At 37.6% G+C, this 20,602-nt stretch overlaps 1 protein-coding gene across 26 annotated transcripts in view; it reads right to left on the minus strand.

Annotated features, from left to right (window-relative positions):
• Window positions 1-20,602, minus strand: part of MTA3 (metastasis associated 1 family member 3) — a 240,468-nt gene that overhangs the window by 82,134 nt on the left and 137,732 nt on the right. For 25 of the 26 annotated variants that reach the window (XR_014082484.1, XR_014082489.1, XR_014082483.1 and 22 more), the window contains 2 exons: window positions 18,458-18,560; window positions 15,132-15,231 (listed from right to left, as the gene is read on the minus strand). Coding sequence is in view for 9 of the 26 variants with exons in the window: in XM_081591973.1 (XP_081448099.1) it covers window positions 15,132-15,231; window positions 18,458-18,560 (203 nt within the window). In the remaining 17 variants the exon portion in view is untranslated. The remainder of the gene's footprint in view (window positions 1-15,131; window positions 15,232-18,457; window positions 18,561-20,602) is intronic. The other variant, XM_081591976.1, reaches the window with a different exon arrangement.

Below are 20,602 nucleotides of genomic sequence, written 5' to 3' on the forward strand. Positions count from 1 at the left end.
AGCAACAAATGGCTAGATCTTCTAACCATGAAGATCTAGGACCTCCAGGAATTAAAATGGGAACCCAGTAAATTTCACCATCCTTTTGGTTCAAAGTGCCAGAGTCACTTCAGCTATCGTATAAGGCTGGCACAGCCTTCTTTGACAAGGGAAAAATACAGAGGATGTATCAGAGAGTGAGAAAAAATATTTTCAGGTTGGATTAAGAGAATGATATACTAGGAATGAGACATGGAGGAAAAACACCATGAAACTGAGAATGATGGTTAAGACAAAATTACACATCCATGTTAAACAAAACAAAACAAACAAAATAATATATCTACATAAAAATAGTAACTTGGCTGAAATTCTGTAAGACCAAGAACAGATGACCAGGCTTGCTTGAAACAGCTACCTAGGCCAATGTGGATTTCACACATATTCCAAAGGTGAGTGATCTGAAAAGCAATTTGAAAGGGAGGAAGTATAAATTTGGGTAATACAACTGGCTTTTTTCAAAAGTACCTTGGGTCTGGCTTATTTTAAAAAGATCTGTTCACAATATGCACACATATTTGTATGTGTAGGAGGAAAACTGCAGAACAGGACGGTCAGCTCTGTGTCTAGATAAGCATGTAGGTGTGGCGCAGATGTGGTTGGTGATCAAATCCTTGCCAAGTGGGAATTAGTTCTGTTTAAGCTTTCTAACATGTGAAAGCCACGTGTTACAACTTTTACACAAAGTACCTTCTGATAATTAACTAAATATTTCATAAATGGGGATAGAACCACATCTATGTTTTACTTTAGCCACCTGTTGCAAAGAACCGACTCATTGGAAAAGACCCTGATGATGGGAAAGATTGGAGGCAGGAGGAGAAGGGGACGACAGAAGATGAGATGGTTGGATGGTATCACTGATACGATGGACATGAGTTTGAGTAGGCTCCGGAAGTTGGTGATGGACAGGGAAGTCTGGCGTGCTGAAGTCCATGGGGTCGCAAAGAGTCAGACACGACTGAGTGACTGAACTGAACTGATGTTTTAAAAACTTAGCTACAGTCCTGAAATAACTGGTAGGGGACAGTGGACAGTTCCCTACTGGTACAAAAGCATAAAGAAGCTCAAATAGCAGCAGCAGCAGCTGCTGCTGCTGCTAAGTCACTTCAGTCGTGTCCGACTCTGTGCGACCCCATAGACGGCAGCTCACCAGGCTCCTTCGTCTCTGAGATTCTCCAGGCAAGCATATTGGAGTGGGTTGCCATTTCCTTCTCCAGTGCATGAAAGTGAAAAGTGAAAGTGAAGTCGCTCAGTCGTGTCTGACTCTTTGCGACCCCATGGGCTGCAGCCTACCAGGCTCCTCCGTCCATGGGGTTTCCCAGGCAAGAGTACTGGAGTGGGGTGCCATTGCCTTCTCCTCAAATAGCAGCTAATATCTATTAAAGAGAAAAAAATTGGCTACAATATGACTAAAAAATATGTACGTACACTGTGATAACATTAAGATGTTGAATAGGGTATGGAATATGAATTTGTTGACAGAACAGGCAGAATTTAGGACATGATTGCTAAGTCACCTCAGTCGTGTCCGACTCTGTGCGACCCCATAGATGGCAACCCAGCAGGCTCCGCCGTCCCTGGGATTCTCCAGGCAAGAACACTGGAGTGGGTTGCCATTTCCTTCTCCAATGCATGCAAGTGAAAAGTGAAAGTGAAGTCTTTCAGTCATGTCCGACTCTTAGCGACCCCATGGACTGCAGGCTACCAGGCTCCTCCAGCCACGGGATTCTCCAGGCAAGAGTACTGGAGTGGGGTGCCATTGCCTTCTCCGTAGGACATGATTAGTAACAGTAATTAACTGCTTTTACAAGGGTTAACATCTCTCCTCGAATCACTGGATTCCACAAAACAAAAACATGTAGAGATTTATTATCAATTTCCTAGTTATAATCTCAGCTAAGACCACACTGACAGTACAGTCTTTTGCTCTGTCACAATCACAGAATAATAACTTCAACTTGCAAGTGAATTTCTTCCCACTCTTCTGCAGCAAGGGTTACAAAAATGTTGGAATTGATCTTGATTCTTCACTTGAGTCCTGCAAACTTCAAAATCAACTAAACTGCATCTTTCTAGGTAACCTCTCAGTTGACAGATTCAGCAATTTAACTGTACGTACACTGTTAATTCACTCTTATACCATCCTTGAAAATAAAAAACTACTGTTTCTAGATAACTTATCGATGAAAATGCAAAGACAAATGTCATTTAGGGATCCCTTCAGTTAATAATATATTTCCATAAACAATGATTCTTAAAACTCCAAAATTTACAGTGCATAACTAAAAAAAAAAGTTAATGGTATTCAAAAATCAATAATTATACAAATTAACTGTGTTGCTGAGATTCCTCAGGAGGTACAAGTAGTTTTTATAATATACAGGTGCTCTGAAACCAGAAGTCACAGAATTAAATGAGTTTCTCTCAGCTGATATTACACCAACCATTCAAAGCATGAATGGATTTTCAGTCTTTTTGTTCACGTTAGATGAATGAAAATGCCTTTCTTATAGGTACTTCTAAAAATGATGATGGGCTAGTATCTAATAAAGCTTCAAAGCATGAAAAATATCCTAGCCTCTATAAACAACAGTAACCCAAATCCCAAGTGATCAGGTTGTTTTAAAGATTCTGTTCTTTACAGTTTATATCTCTAAACACTGAAGCAAAGCTTTGCTTTTGAAGACTAGCTCCTGCCTTGTGTCACAAATCAACTGGAAAGAATGGGTTGGACTAAGGCTGATCATAGCTATGAAACCTCCAAGCTCACATTTACACCACAGCCCAGAGGAAAGTGCAGTAATGATCACTATGTGAAGAAAATAAGCATCCCATGAGACACAGGCACTGTGGAATGCCTAAGGAATAATTCTGTTAAAATCAATGACCAGAAAGGATCACAAAGGAAACCAGAGGATCATATTATTTGTTCAGATTCCATATTAAAGCCATCTTTCTGCCACACATAGAAGCTTCTTCAGAATGAACTTTTGTATAGTTTAATCCAACCCTAAAAAGCCAAGCAAAGCACAAAATATACTTTCTAAAACAGAGGAGACAATATCCAGTGAAGACTCACAGAAATAAGCTAAGAAAAGACATAAGAGCATGACTTATAACCAACAGCCTGTTGTTTATCAGTTAAGATAAAAACTCGAAGAGCTAGACATATAAGAGAACATACTGGCTGAGTCCATTTATGTGAATTTTGGGAAAAATAACAATTTATGATGAGAGAAGTCAGAATAATGATTACTTGAGCAGAGGAGATCACTGACTCGGAAGGAGCATAAGGGATCCTTGTTCATCACCCAATCTCGGTGGTGGTTATATGCATGCATATACATGTAAAAATTTATAAGCTGGGCATCTAAGTGTACTTAGTATACTTTATTATATGTATATCTCAATTGAAAATAAGATAAAGAACTTAAAACTGAAAATCCTCCTTCCAGCTAAATACTTTGTGAAGACACCATCTTCTAAATAGAGATACAGATACACACAGATACAGAATCCATTCAAAACTAAATTTTAAAAATCATAACAGTTCAGCCCAAGCTCTTCTCTCTGCCAAATAGTGGTGAAGGTGTTGTCACATTTCATCTCATTCAAAACAGATGGAGATGACAAACAGAAGTATTTTAGGAGAAAGACTGACAATGAAATCTTGGCAGTGGAATTCTCATCTTTTGTTCATCAAACAGAATTACATTATGGTAAACTTGACTATTGTTCGGCAAATATTCACTCCCTCTGTGGGCCTCCAAGGGAATGTATTCTTCCACTCTGTTGAGCTTGGGCCTAGCCATGTGACTTGTGTGGCCAACTGGATGTTACGCTGCATGACATAACAGAGCCTTGACATGAGTTTGTGCATTTAGACTTGTGCTACTGATGTTTGCCAACAGAAGAGGAGAGAGATACACAGCAGGACCCAACCTACAGCTTCACACCTGAATCAGCCCAGTATAGTTCAGCAGAACCCTAGATAATCTGTAGAGAGGTGCACAAGATATTAATGCTTGTTGTTTATAAAGCAATGAAATTCTGGGCAGTTTAACCCATGTTTTTCCCTTTGGGGAATTAAGAGCTTATTCACCCAGTGCTAGCAGTGCTGTGAGCAGAGCAAACAGCCTACAGCTGCTGCTCCTCTTTGGAATGATCTCAATTTAAGAAAGATTCATCTCCCCCATCTCCTGGGGCAGCCTGCATCCAATGACGCAGGAGTGTACAGGCTAAGGCCTTCATTTACACAGCATCAGAGCCCACCTTCTCCCTCTGTTCAGTTCTGCCTCCCTCCCTTCTCTTCCACGAGTGTAGATCACAACAGTGCTCCCTAATACATTTCCAGCATTCAAATCTCATTGCAGAATCTGTTTCCCAGGAACCCAACATGTAACATTTTGGTGATGACAAAATGATACCCATATATATTCAGTACTAACTACTGATTTGCTCAGTTACGAGTTTTACAAAAATCTTATATGTATTAACTCCAGCACAATATACAGCATTCAGACTATCAAGTCTATTTTAAAATTAATGAGCATATGGTTTTTTCCAAGTAGAAATATAAATTATCATGACTAAACCTCAAACCATGACCAAGGCAAAAATTTTTATATGTAAGTAGTATGCCATCCAATTAATTTCTGCTTCAGTGCACAGCACTCAAAGGAAAAGCCTTCATTCATAATCAGATTTGTGAGGACCTGGTTGTCATTCACTCCTATCAATCTATAAGACACCCAGAGACACGTTCTTCTGTGAACTCCTACTTTCGTTATTATCAAGAGAAAGCTCTAGGGGTGGCAGGTGATGGTAACCCTGTGGCCCTAATGTCACTTCCAAACTTACTTTGAGCATAATTGTGGAGTCTTCCCCTGGCTCTGATTCTAGACACAAACCAGACAAACATAGAATACAACTGTGTGGATACACTGGAGAACAAACAATGCAGGCTAAGATAATTCAGAAAAGAGGAGGTATGAGGGGTGAGCTTCCATTCAGATCTGAGCTTTTACGTGGAGGGTATTTTCTAAACTGCTACAAGAGAGAACAGACCAAACAGAAAGTCAGCTTTGTACTAAGCTAAGGTGAAAGTGACCAAGACCACTTTCACCTCCAAGGGAGCAAAACCCTTGGATATTCCAGGTCTTAGAGAAAATTACAATATGTTAAAATAATCGGTATCATACATGTTCTCTGACCACAACCCCCAAAGCAATTAAGATAGATTTATGAACCGCATTTCCTTGGAAATTAACTCCCAATCAAATGCAAAATTATAAAGTAAATTTGGAAATACTTAGAACCAAGTGATAATGAAAATACTAGATATTAAAATATGAGATATAGAGGAACATTTATAATCCTAATTACTAATAACAGAAAAGTAGATAAATTATATTAATGAGCTAAAAATTGGTCTTGTAAAGTTGGTATAGGAATATCAGGATAAAGCCAAAGAAAAGAAGAAGGAAGAAAATAATAAATAGAAAACAAATATACAATAAAGAAAATCAACTAACCTAAAATCTCATTCTTTCAGATAAGAAAAAGAGAACTTTCTGGCAAAACTATCAAGGAAAAAAATAAGAAATGACACATAAACAATAACGGGAATATTTCCAGGTGGCCCAGTGATTAGGATTCCACGCTTTCACTGCAGAGGGCATGGTTTAATTTCTGGTCAGGGAACTAAGACCCCACAAGCTGCAGGGCATGGCCAAAAACAAACAAACAAAATTACTATGAAAGATTATGTAGCTAAATTTGAAAACCTAAGGAAAAACGGAAAATCTCCTGATGTAACTGACCAAAGGGGACTTAGAATAGAAACTTACTCCAATTATTAATCAAATTATAACCATATCCCAAATGGAGGGATATTCTACAAAGTAAATGGCCTATACTCTTCAAAATGTCATGGTCGCAAAAGACAAAAAGAGTGAAGAACTGCTCAGGATTGAAGGTAATTAAGGAGATAAGACAATTAAATGGAGTAAGTGATTCTCAAGTAGATCTTGGATGAGAAAGAAAATTTTTTTCTCCTGACATTACTGAGACAACTAGCAAATGTGACTAAAGCCTTTAGATTAGATAACAGTATTATAACAATGTTCATTTCCTAAGTCTGAAAACTGTACTGTGGTTAAGTGAGAAATGATCCTTGCCCTTTCAGGAAATACCTCCTCAAATACTTTGAAATAAAGGCACATCTATTCTTTAAGTAAGTAAGTAAGTGTTAGTCGCTCAGTCATGCCTGACTCTTTGCGACTGCAGCCCACCAGGCTCCTCTGTCCATGAGATTTTCCAGGCAAGGTTACTGGAGTGGGTTGCCATTTCCTTCTCCAGGGGATCTTCCCAACCCAGGGATTGAACACAGGTCACCCGCACTGCAGGCAAATTCTTGACCGACTGAGCTACAAGCGAAGCCCAAACTTACTCTCAAACAGTTTAGAAATAATAATATGAATATAGAGAAAGAATGATAAAGGAAACATGGTAAATGTTACTATTGGGGAATCAGGGGAGGGAGTACAGGAAGTCTTAGTACTATTACATTATCTCAAAATACAAAAATAAAGTTTTAAGAAATATAACAGCAAGCCTTCATTAACACACACTTATAAACTCAAATCTCTTCACCATGAACCCTCAACAAAGAAGTCAAAACAATTTTCACTGTATTTCCCCATAGTTCAATTCTGCAGTGATTTTCTAATGTTTCTTATATTAGTGTAAAATGCATGGGAGGAAAAGTCAAGTAAAAGGCAACATATACTGAAAACAAAAAATAAAACAAACACAAATTTAAGCTCAAATTTAAAAGAAAGAGATGGATAAACAGATGCTTAACACAAGAAAACAATTGCCCCCAAGGCAGTTGGCAGTGTCTCTAAGCTCATTTTATATCATTTTAAAATTCTTACCTGCAATAGATCATCAGACAAAAATAAAATGTGCTTAATGTAGTAAAGCATTGCCTTAATGCTGTATTTAGAAGGAAGGAAAATTCCATGTTTTGTATGTTTTACTGCAGTGGCAATCCATTAGTTCAAATTCTAATTTTAGTCTTGGATACATGGATACTCAGAAGTACTCATAAGTTTTAGCAAAATGAGTTTTAAAAATTATATGAATTCTCATTTAATCAATTTTACGTTCACTGTGAAGACTAGATTTTTTTTAATGTAACCTGATGCCTAAAATATTCATTAGATTTATATATTGTACTGAGTACAATTTCTTTAAATGATGCAATGACAGTGATTTCCAAACTGATCTCAATTCTCAGTACCCTCAAAGCCCTAAATGAAGTGTCTGATTTGAACAGGAATCACAAACAAATAGTGAAGTGCATGGTCAACAGCTGGCATTTTAACAGAGTATCTGAGGGATAAAACTATTGTTGGTTAAAATAAACTTTCTCTTATCAGAAAAATAAGTTATTTTTTCTAAGTTTTTCTTGATGAGGAAATTTTTTTTGTAAAAAGTATAGCTTGTTTTAAGCGGAAGATCTTTAAACTGTAAGTGACTTCCTTGTAACAATTATGTTAAAATGGTTAAAATGTATGGTTAATCATAGCCTAACGACCACATTCAAACTTGATAATCTACTACAATGACAGTAAATATAGCATGAAAAAACCCCTTTCAGACAGTCAATAATGCTATAAAATCAGAAGAAACTAAATGAGACTCAATAAAGATGGGGAGAAGGAAATGCATCATTGTCATCATCAGCTCAAGAAGAACAACTAATATTTATTGAGCTCTTATAATGCGCCAGACACTGTTCTAAATGATCTACAAATATTATCCTGTTTAATCCTCAAGTTGATGCCACAAGGTAAGTCAGAGACAGGCTTTTTTGGAGACTGAAGGAGGACACTGAGGCACTGCCTGCGTTCTCTTCTAGTGAAGACGGGGCCGCAAGAGCCAGATGAGCTCGGTGTTTGTGAACATTACCTTAAATGAAGATACAGAAACTGCTGAACACAATTGCTTCTGGAATACTGATGGAAGCTCAAAAAGACTGTGACATAGCAATAAATGAGCTGCCTTCCACTCAATCTGGACAGTCAATGACACAGTGAGTTTTATGCCCCTCAAGAGAACCCAGGGGCCCGGGCCCAGCCCCAAGGTATACTCTGGCAAGCCAACGCAGTTCCATCAACTTCTATATGCTTGGATACATATATCAGCAACTAATAGGGGCATGTCTGCATACCCTCTTCTTGTCAATCTATAACCTCAGGGCAGAAAGATTTTATTATTACCATTGCTGATGAGGCAGCTCAGACATAGTGAAGGTAAGCAACTTGCACAAGGCTATATGGACCAAAAGCTATAGATCTAGAGAGAAAAAAACAAAGAATAAAAAAAGTACATCCTCACTGTGGGTGGGGCTGGACGGGTGGCTTGTGAGGAACCTCCACAATAACAAACAATAGCCAGGACATGGAAGCAACCTAGATGTCCATCAGCAGACGAATGGATAAAGAAGCTGTGGTATATATACACAATGGAATACTACTCAGCCATTAAAAAGAATACATTTGAATCAGTTCTATTGATATGGATGAAACTGGAGCCCATTATACAGAGTGAAGTAAGCCAGAAAGAAAAACACCAATACAGTATACTAATGCATATATATGGAATTTGAAAGATGGTAATGATAACCCTATATGCGAGACAGAATAAGAGACACAGATGCATAGAATAGTCTTACGGACGCTGAGGGAGAAGGTGAGGGTGGGACATTCTGAGAGAATAGCATTGAAGCATGTATATTATCATATGTGGAACAGAACACCATTTCAGGTTCAATGCATGAGACAAATGCTCAGGGCTGGGGCAATGGGATGACCCAGAGGGATGCAATGGGGAGGGAGGTGGGAGGGGGGTTCAGGATGGGGAACACATGTAAACCTATAGCTGATTCATGTCAATGTATGGCAAAAACCACTACAATATTGTAAAGTAATTAGCCCCCAACTAAAATAAATAAATTTATTAAAAAAAAAAAACAAAAGGACATCCATTTGTACACCCATGCTCATAGCAGCATTATTCACAATAGCCAAAAGGTAGAAGCAACTCAAGTTCCAACTGACAGATGAATGGATAAACAAAATATAACATATACATACAATGGATTGTTATTGAGCCTTAAAAGGCAGGAAATGCTGACATATACTACAACATGGATGAACTCTCTTGAAGACTGTTATGCTGAGCAAGCCAAAGGGCAAATATACGGTTCCACTTATATGAGGTACCTAGAGTAATCAAATTCAAAGAGATATAAAGTAGAATGGTGACTGCCAAGGCCTGGACACTGTTTGAAGGATCTGGGTTTTTACCCTAACTGCAAGGAAAAGACACTAAAACAAATAAAAACACACTATCTTATATAAGATAAGGGACAGCAAAATCAAAGTTGCATTTTTAAAAGATCAGAAATAATACAGAAATTAGAGATGTTCTAGCATGTGATTTTCTCCCTGCTAAGTCAACTCTTTCTCAGAACCAGACTTTAGCATCAGGAAACCTAAGTTTCTAAGTTATTCAACCATTATCTCTAATATACTCTATCCTAAAATATTTCTAAGGCCCTCCAAAACTCAAAAAGCTTTGAGTCCTACTCTCCCACCTTGTTTTGGCACTCAGAGTCCAGACAAAAGAGAAACACGGCACTTCTGCAAATACCTATTCTCAGAGACAGAGGCTTTACTCTAGCAATAGCTCCCTAATAATGCACGTGGCACCTGGGCCTCCCAGCCACAAGCAGAAAGGAGCAGTCTAGACCATCCATCAGCTATTGCTTAACTAACCACCTCTTAGTTTACTTTGTTCCAAGGAATTTTGCGTCCACAATGCAGGAGGAAAGGAGAGTGAATGTAGGGACTGTTGTAAACTGATTTTTTTTCTTTCTTTGCGTATAGTACTAAGTATACTTAACATTTTAGTGAAATGAAGGTGAAATCTATGAAGCCTCTGTGACATCAATGTTTTAACAAATATAAATCTTACTATATGGCTTAGACTAGTAGGGTTTGAAATTCACAGCCCAGCTATGCTTGTAACAGGTCTCAAAATGAAGAAGTTAGATCCAACAATACTGCAGGCAGCACAATTACCTGCTCCCAAAATATTACTGGTGATTTGATAAACTGGCATATACTGTCTTGGATAAGCAGATGTGTCAGCTGAAAGCTAACTGTGGTCCTCGAAGGACAAGTCACAGAGAAAATCACCTGAACAGGGTACCTAGGTCGCAGCAGCTCCACAACCCTCCCCTTCTCTGTGCTCTCCAGATCCTTGGTCTGGTCACCTGATAGAGAAAGGTACTAACCTGTGGGTCTGTGAACAATGAAAGCAAAATGAAAACCCAACTCTTCAAATTCAACTAAATGATGAAGCCATTTTCATTTAATGGCACAAAACAACTTAGCAACCTTTTGCACATTATTCTTGGAAACAATCTGCAAAACTCATATTATCAACATAATATTAATTTTAAACCACTGCCATTCATTTTTATAGAAATGCCTTAAGATCTCATATGTTAGCATCAAAGTAGTAGGCCCAGATACCACTGGGCAAACAGGATTAAAGGTGAAGGCATGGCCTCTGAAATAACAAGAGGCAGTAACTTCTCCCTGCTTTCAAGATTTCTAAAAGATGTCAATTTTATGCAACTGAAAGCAACACAATCTCAACACAAGAACATACAGAAAGTCCAAGTGAAGCTGCACCTAGACTAGGTAGAGCAGGAAACCAAGACACACAAATGCTGTAGACAAAAAGGACCAATCTTCAGCGCTGCCTGATCCGAGACAGACAACCATGATGTTTAAGCTCAAGCTACTTTAACAAGAACAAACCACAAGAGGTAATACGACGGAGAGAAGTCCTCAGAAGGAGTCAAGATCCAAATCCTGTCTCTGAAACCAGCTGTACAAACAAGCTGTATACAAACACAATTTCCTAAACCTCTGAGCATACTGATGCTTAAAAAAATTATAACACATAATTTAAGATAATAATGTAATTAAAAAGTGACTCCAAAGTGCTAAATACTAAAGAAAATAAAAACAGAAGAGATGATAACACTGGAGGGTGTGAAAGTACCTACCTAGATGGCATGTAATAGGCAAGTATTAAAAAAAAAAAAACCACACACACACACCCCATATATTTAAACTAATTAAGATATAAAGATTGCATCCCCTTTAAAATGTTTCTTTTTACAATGGCCTTCAACTGAACAAAAACAAATACTGAATCCTGAAGACTGCCCTCTTCTAAAAGAAATTCATACGCTGTCCCACCAGTTACCAGCAGTGGGAAGCAGAGAGTCGCTGCAGCTGTGAGCCAAGAGCCCACACACCTGCTCTTCACCTGTCAGACCCAACTTAAGGCAAATCCTAGCCCCAGCTGTCTTGTCACAAGAGCTCTGTCCCGTCTCAGGGACTGGCTTTGTATTCTCACTCCTCAGTGTAGAGGGAATTTGCTGGATTACAACAGGGATAACACCCCCCCTTAATAATCTGGGAACCATTATCTTATAAGAACATCGTCAAATCACAAGAGACTGACTACATAAGCAACAGTTTCTCTATACAAGGCAAAATCATGCAACATTAGAAAAAAAATTGGCACATTCTTATACGAAACAGTGTTATGTTATAGTGTTAGGAAAAACATGAGGTAGAGGGGAGGCGCAGTATAAAACGCTCTTTTTAAATGACTTCAACTCTATGTTAAAAACAAAGTCATCTGGAAGTTATTATCAGGTATCAAAATTTATTATAATATGATATGATACTTTCACAGGGACAAATAGGTCAATGAAACAAGAGACCAGATTAAGAATCCGAAGCATTTTTAGGATCATGAAATAAGAGAGAAGAGGCATTACAAAATTCTGAGGCAACAACAAATTCAATAAAAGATGCTGGAATAATTAATTTTCCATATGGATAAAAAATTAGACTGCTACCTCTCAAAAATATAAACTCCAAATGTATTTGTCTTACATATGAAAAAAACTTCAAAACTATTAGAAAAAAACAGAATAATAATATAAGTGAAGAATGGACAAAGGATACATTAATCTAAAATACAATAAAGAAAAAAATCTGAAGAGTCAATATGAAAACATGCTAAGCCTCATTAAGTACTCAGGGAAATGTAAGTTAAAATAAAATAGCATGAGATTAGTAAAAAATTTTAGTCTGAGCATACCAAGTGTCCAAGCATTGAAGACAATGTAAGGAAATGGAGGTAGAAAGAAGCACAGTCATTAACTGCTTATAGGACTACAAATTTCTAGTATGGTGTATAGAATAATTTTGATGCATGTGGTCAAACTGAAAATGAGCACTACCCTATGAATCATTGTGAATAATTATTCCAATTATAATTACAGCCTAGAAAGCTGGCACACATGCTCAGAAAGGACATGTGTTAGAATTCCCAAAGCAGCATCATGGGTAACAGCAAAGGGAAAATGCTTTTATGTTTGTTTGTTTGTTTTAATTGTATGTAAGTCCCCCCTCCCCCCACCATCTCCCTCCCTCTTTCTGTCTCTCTCTCTCTCTCTCTAGTCGCTAAGTCGTTTCTGACTCTTGCAACCCCATGGACTGTAGCCTGTCAGGCTCCTCTGTCCGTGGGATTCTCCAGGCAAGAATACTGGAGTGAGTTGCCATTTCCTTCTCCAGGAAAATGCTTTTAAAGCACTCCAGATGCTCACTGATTGGTAAAAGAATACATATATAATATGGAGTAGTAGTCTGTGAATACTACAAGTATTACCAACCGTAAAAGTGAGTGAAGGAGGTACATATTTATTAACATGGCTCCATCTCACCAATAAACAAACAGTAAAATGTAACAAAGTAAATGTAAACACATGTAAGACAATGTTTATGTTGTTTTGGAAACATCAATACATAGCAGGACCAGATATGCAGTACACTTGTTACAGCAGCTGCCTCTTCTCAGGAGGCAGTGATGATCAGGGTCAGAGGTACAGAGAGAGGATGGGGAATAAGATTAGGGAGAGAATATTAGATATTTCATCAATAATATAGTGGAAAAGACCCTGATGCTGGAAAGGACTGAGGGCAGGAGGAGAAGGGGACGGCAAAGGATGAGATGGTTGGATGGCATCACCGACTCGATGGACATGAGTTTGAGCAAGCTCCAGGAGTTGGTGATGGACAGGGAGGCCTGGTGTGCTGCAGTCCTGGGGTTGCAAACAGTCGGACACGACTGAGCGACTGACCTGACTGACAGTGGTGGAAAAATCGTTTACTCCAAAGAACTAAATAAAATACTAACATTTGCTTTAGGTGGCATTGCATGGTATTTTATTATTATTTTATCCTCTGTACTATTCTGTAATTTGCTAGTATATTGTTTCCAATGCACAGAAAGTGGCTGAAAGGAAACATAACAAAATGATAAGAATATTCTACTTTGGGTAATGAGGACAAAACTTTTTTTTTTGGTTGCTGCTGCACTTTATTTTTGAATTTTTTCATAATAAGAATATATTAATTTTAGAATTGGGGAAAATTTTGTGTGTACAGATAGTGATTAGATTCCATGTAGTTATGATTCACACAAACTCACACATATACTTTTGCATCTAAAAGTGCTAAGCAACCAAAATACAAACCTACCTTGAAACTCCGAAATTTTCATAAAAAATTAATGTAGAAACAAGATAACAAAACTCTTTTCTATAAATATTCTAGTCTTTGAGAAAGGATAAAGAAAAAGGTTCCTTAAAGACTATAGACTATTAATGTACACCTCTAACTGCACAAAAATACAAGAAAGCTTTGTAAGAAACAAATGTGTTGCACATTCTAATACAAGTTTTTACATTATCATGATAAATATTTTGTGTAAAACATTTGAAATTGGAGTATAACAAGAAAGTAATAAAACCTGTAATTGTACTCATTCAGAAAACAAAATGCTAACTTTTATTATCTGTAACAAATATCTAACAACTTAACCTTGCCAAACCTCAGTTTTCCCATTTGTACTAATAAAATGAGTATCATACCATGCCTATCTCAGAGGGAGTGGAAATCAATACAGTAAGGAAGTTCAACGGGGTCTGCTTTGCTGGAGGGTGCAGAGCAAGAAGCAAGTGCCAAGCTCCAGCCATAGAAGGCATCAGTGGTATAATTAAACTAATGTGGAAAGCCTCATTTGATCACCAAGGGAAGAAAGGCTGCTGCTGCTGCTAAGTCGCTTCAGTCCTGTCCGACTCTGTGCGACTCCATAGACGGCAGCCCACCAGGCTCCTCTGTCCCTGGGATTCTCCAGGCAAGAACACTGGAGTGGGTTGCCATTTCCTTCTCCAATGCATGGAAGTGAAAAGTGAAAGTGAAGTCGCTCAGTCGTGTCCGACTCTTAGCGACCCCATGGACTGCAGGCTACCAGGCTCCTCCGTCCATGGGATTTTCCAGGCAAGAGTACGGGAGTGGGTTGCCATTGCCTTCTCCGAGGGAAGAAAGGAAATAGTCTTAAAAAATAGCAACCATAATATAATTAAATAATTTGGGAAAACAGAACTTCTTGCTAACGAACAGACCAAAAAAACCCCAAAACTTTAAATACTGGTACTAAATAACAACATGACAAAAGGATTCCTATAGCAATGGTTTCAAGAAATGGTCACTTTCGCTTAAAAAAATTGTAAAGCACTACATGTGAGCCACACCCATTTATGTACACAGACGCAGCACATCAAAAAAGCACAAAAGTCAAGACAGGTGGATCAGAATATTGAACTATTTTCTCCAAAATGTTGTTTTTTTTTTTAATCATTTTGTACCCACTCGGTGAATGCTTGCTTGTCTCAGTTCACAAACACAAGGGGTTGACTTAGAAATGAGACAGCCCAGTAAACTGACCAGCTAAGCCAAATCAACCTAACAGCAGGGCTTAGAGCCGCTTAGTTCTCAGGTCTACAACACTGCTATATCAGCTTTTAAATTAAACAAGCAGCAGAAGACATAATAAGCCCCAAATTTCAAACAGCATCTTACCAGGGTGATGTCTCGAGAAGCTGCAGCTGCACTCATATGCAAACTAGGCTGCCTTACAGAACTGCTACAATCAAGGGCTCGGGCGAACGTCCCAACAGCACTGGATAAACCATAAAACAAAGAGGAAAGGTTAAGGCACTGTTGTTCTTTTAACTTGAAAAACAAGAAAAAATCTGGGTAGTAAATGAACAATTGTAAAAGTCAAACAAGTTCTTTGATGTTTAAAAATCGAATATCAGATAAAAAGGATCTTCTTTACAATTTAAGAAATGACAAGCCAATTCACTATACATATAGGTCATTATAATTAAATTAAGAAGCTTGTGTGGCATTAACAAGGGAAAGATCTATAGTGAAATTTCATGCAGTTAACAATTTGGTATACAACTGTGTTTCAAAAATGAGAAATACATTAGATGCAGAATTTGACTACTACTGTAAAGCAAGTTGTGACCACCTTTTTAGCCCAAATGGTGAAATTCCAGTAATGTTTTTCCCTTGAAATGAGATATCATCAACTGTAGCAACCTATTACAACTGTAGTTACATACTCCTTTGAGAAATATGTAACAGATTTCCATTTAAGGAAAGAAAACCAATTGTCACAATACTGATTTAAATTTAATGATTTAGAAGGAGTTCCCATATATAGAGAACTCTAACTTCAAGAAATAAAACATGAAGAGATTTCCTGCTTGCTGTCTACACTTTAACATGTTAGCTGAGGAAGATTTTTTTTTTAAGGTTTTAATTAAAATGTAAAACACGTGCAAAAAGTACACATTGTACCACTCTTTCATTACCACAAAGTCACTGCATCCACGTCACCAGCATGCAGGTCAAGACCTGGATCCTGACAGCATTCATGTGACTCTTTGTGATCCTTCCCAATCACTACGATCCCCCATGGGGAGCAAGCACCTCAGATTCTAACACCCAAGATAAGTTTTGCTCAACAGAGAACTTAAACAGAATCATGCACTGTGCACTCTTCATAACCAGCTTCTTTTGTTCAAAACCATGTTTGTGGGTTCACCCGTGCTGCCTGCTATAGCTGTGTTCATTCATCTTCCTTGCTATGGAGCATAACTTGGCATGGTGTCCCACCCCCACCTGACTGTTGATGAACATTTGTTTCCAGTCTGGGGCTACTATGGATAGTGCCACTGCCGCCATCCGTATACGTATGTTTTGGCACACAGATGTATGCATTTCTGCTGGGTATATATTTAGGACTGGAACTTTAGGGATGTGTGTGTTAGATGACAGCAAATAGTTTTCCAGAGCAGCTGTACCAACTTGTGCTACAACCAATAGGATATGTGGGTACTGGTTGCCGCACCTCTTCACCAATGTTTGGCACTGGAATGTGCAGTGGTACTTAACTGGCTCTTAATTTGTACTTAGATTTTTTTAAAAAAAAACAAAACTTGAAAAAAATACAGGGAGTATCTCCTTGGTGCTTCTCATGCTGTCTTCAAGAAAAAAGAAAACATGGCCCTTGGCAATCAGAAAAAGGAAAGAACAATCAAAATCAAATCTGAAACTGCAAAGCCTACTAAATAAACCAAAATCCAGGTAACCTGTCTGGAGACTCCAGGCCAGCGATTCCACCAATGATTCAGTCCCAAATCTTCAGTCTCATCTGTTTCACTGACTGGCTCCTCCCCAGCAATGTACACCAACCAAGTCTCTTCATCTAATCAGTTAGTGGCTAGGTATCTGGGCTCTGGAGTCTGAATGCCTAGCTATGGATAACAGTGCATAACTTCCATGGTGACCAACACTATGAACAGTACAAAGGATGGGCTAAGGGCTTCTGTCCTTTGCATTATGACAAACATTCAACAAAAAATTAGAGAATATAATGGAGATGATTATAATCATGTCCAGATCAACCTCATTCTAATCTTTTGCCATGTTTGAAGGAATAAGTATATATTGTACAGCACAGGGAAATAGAGCCATTACTCTGTAATAACTTTACATGGAATATAATCTATAAAAATACTGAAACACTATGTTGTACACCAGAAACTAATATACTATTGTAAATAAAACATATTTTAATAAAATAAATAAATCAAAAACTATGCTAAAAAGATAATATTTTGCCACATCTGGTTCATTCTTTAAGGAAATAAATATTATAAATTTCGTTAGAGCCCCTATATACATTCTCACAACTCATACATGCATACATAATATGCATGTGCATACATAAGCCCATTAATGAAATAATAAGACATTGTTTCCATATTGTAAACTTTTCTTTTTTTAAAGTCTTTATTGAATTTGTTACAATATTGCTTCTGATTTTTTGGTGAGAGGCATGTGTGATTAACTCCCCAACTAGAGTTTGAACCCATACTCCCTTCATTGGAAGGCAAAGTCTTAACCACTGGACCACCAGGGAAGTCCCCACTGTAAACATTTTTTACCATTTGATTATACTTTTTCTTTATTCAACACTATTTTTGAGGTTTATCTCTGCTACGTGTAGACCTATTTCATTCTTTTAATTGTTGTAAATTAAATTCATTTTAATTGTTGTAAATACTCCATTACTATATAAACCTCAATTCACTCATCAACTGTTTGCTGATGTGCTTTCAGGTTTTTTCCAATTTTTCTGCTATGACAATGCTATGGTAATATCTTTTACTTCTGTTTTGCATCAATTCCTTCAAGAATATCATTTACTTTTATAATTGAAAAAATAAAACTAAACTTCTAAAAAACAAAACAAAAAAACTAAATTTCTATCCCATTCATTTTCTCAAGAAAAGGGGCAGGGGGGCACACAAGACAGTCAGGGAGTTGGACTTAGAACTCATAAGGAAAGCCTTACACCTAGCAACCGGCCTCACTCATGTGTGGCTGCAATCAGAGGGGCACATTATTATTTACACCTGAATAGTCCCTCACTGGCTTAAAGGAGATCACTGCTTTAATTAAAGATACAGGATTTCAGCTGTTGAATTTCTTTATAATTTTTGTAGTGCTGAAATTTTTACAAGGAGCACTTATTTTCTTAATCAATAAAAAATAACCTATTTTCATTTTTAAAACAAAAACTAATGCCAATAATATTTATTAAAATAAATAAATGTAGTATTTAGGAAGTAGTGTGATACATTTCAGGCTTTCTTACACAGAAGAATACAACCAATGAAAAAAAGTAGAATACAAAGAAAGAAAAACTCATAAATTTTCTATGAATTCTTTTATATTATACATATATAACGTGTGTGTGTGTCTGTATATATATATATATATATGTGTGTGTGTATATATATATATCGACTAAACAGTGCCATACTCACCGGGCTACAACTAAAAATTGGTCAATCTGTCGATCTGTAAGTGGGCTATTTGGGTCCCAAACTTTCACTTCCAATTTTGACTGTTCTCTCTCATCTGATTCTCCTGTCCGAGAACAAAGAAAACGGAGTCTTGTTACTCACAAGGTACATACACTGTCACATATGATTGATGACTGTGGTCACCACAACATTAAAACTGTAAGGTAAATGTTCATGGTTTGTGTACATTTCTTCAGATAGCAGATGTAGAACACTCTGTAAATAGAATGTTGATAACACAACCAAACTAACCATGTGATGTCTTCATTTAGTCATTAACATGTCTTTCCTGAGTATTCGTATGTGTGAGGCTCCAAGCCTTGCTAAGGGAGATAGAGACAGAAAAGAAAGCTCTCTTGCAAGACATGCAACAATCGTAAAACTTACTCATAAAGAACTATGATACAAACAAATAGGAACAGGTGTCACAGAGACATACACATATGACTGCAAGATCCTGAAGAGGAGAGAAATCATTTCAGGCTAGCTAGGGAATGATGTCATGCAGGAGGTGGCATTCCTGCTAAAAAACTGAAGAGTGTGGATGCACTGGCAGGGGGGAGAACTAAAAGTAAATGAAAATGGAACAAAGTCTTGGGGTTTTAAGATGTGGTAGAAAAGTAGCGAACTTTGTCAGGAGTGCGTGTATCAAAGGGAACGAGAAGAGACAGCTGTAAGAAGTGGGTTACAAAAATACTACTGAAGATGCTGCACAGGTTTTCTGAATAGATGTCTGTTTGGAAGTAATACGAAGCCCTTGCCTTTTTAGCAGGAGAGTGTCAAAACGAGAACCAAATTTCACATCTTACACTTTGCAATGGAGTAATTTGCTCTACAAAGATATGTGATATTGACAGAGCAACAAGGTATTGACAGTGACGATAAAGAGCCTAGAGAGAATATTTAGGGACATCAATGACAGACTGGTATAACAGGAAGGTTTCCAGTCTTGAGAACTACATAGATAGTTGGCATTAACAGAAAGAAGGAAACAATCAAGGGACTGAGGAAAAGACTGAGGCTAATACAAGATGCTTTCTTTTAGGAATGTGTCACAAGGAGATAGAACCATCACGCAAGATTTCATGTTAGGACAAAGGATAGTAATCAACTTGGCAGGCAACTGGATTCTAATTTACAGCTCTGAATTTCCTATCAGGCTAGGGACTGGTCTGGGCTTTGTTTTGGTTTTGATCACGGCATCTTAATATCAAGCAGAATGGCATGCACTGAATGACAGAATATGAGGCTGAACATCCCCTAGTGACTGATGAATCCAGGCTATGGGCTTATAATGTGTTCCCTCCTCGGCCGGGAGCAAGCAGGAACTGAGGTTTGAAAGGAGAAAGGGGGACAGCAGAATCCCCCAGCCCAACCATCTGCAGGCTCCTAGTTTCAGCAACTGCTGTCAGGCGCAGGGAGTGGGGGCGGGCCTGTCCATCTCGCTCCCTTTACAAAGGCAGGTAGGTAACTGAAAAGTCAATCGCCACCACCAACAAAAAGAAGCACAAACAGACCAGAGCGAGTACTAGTCCAAAGACATATAAGGTGTTTAAAAGGATTTTGGTTTTCATTATTTTTCCTTACAACACACGCTGAGCCACAACATTTAACTGATTCATTTTAAAAAACCAGTTACAAACCCAAAAGTCTGTAAACATAAAATTTTTGAAAGAAAAATGAAGCAATTTTACTTCCCTGTGTCTTCAAGAAATACACTTTTAAGTAAGATGAACAGTAACAGTAAAAAAAAAATGTATTAAATCTACATTTGTAATCTATATTTTCAAATAATACAAAATAAAATGAAGATGATATTCAATATGAAGCCCCTTCTATTATATATTCCAGGATGTAAGGCTAATAAAACTGATATTGACTTTTCAAATTCAAGTTAGTTAAATTGATAAACTTCAATCCCATCCATCCATTTTGTAGCATACAGAATAAAGAGAATTCAGTATAAGAATTCTAAATAAATTTGCTATAAACAATAATAAAACACTCTTGAGTGTGTTTCTACTAACAACTGACACATACAACACCATGGGATGGGAACAAAAATAACAAGAACAACAACAAAAAATACAGAATGTTCTATTTAAA

The sequence above is a fragment of the Giraffa tippelskirchi genome, chromosome 4, assembly GCF_054371585.1.
Source record: "Giraffa tippelskirchi isolate mGirTip1 chromosome 4, T2T-mGirTip1v1.2.pri, whole genome shotgun sequence".
Taxonomy (NCBI): Eukaryota; Metazoa; Chordata; class Mammalia; order Artiodactyla; family Giraffidae; genus Giraffa; species Giraffa tippelskirchi.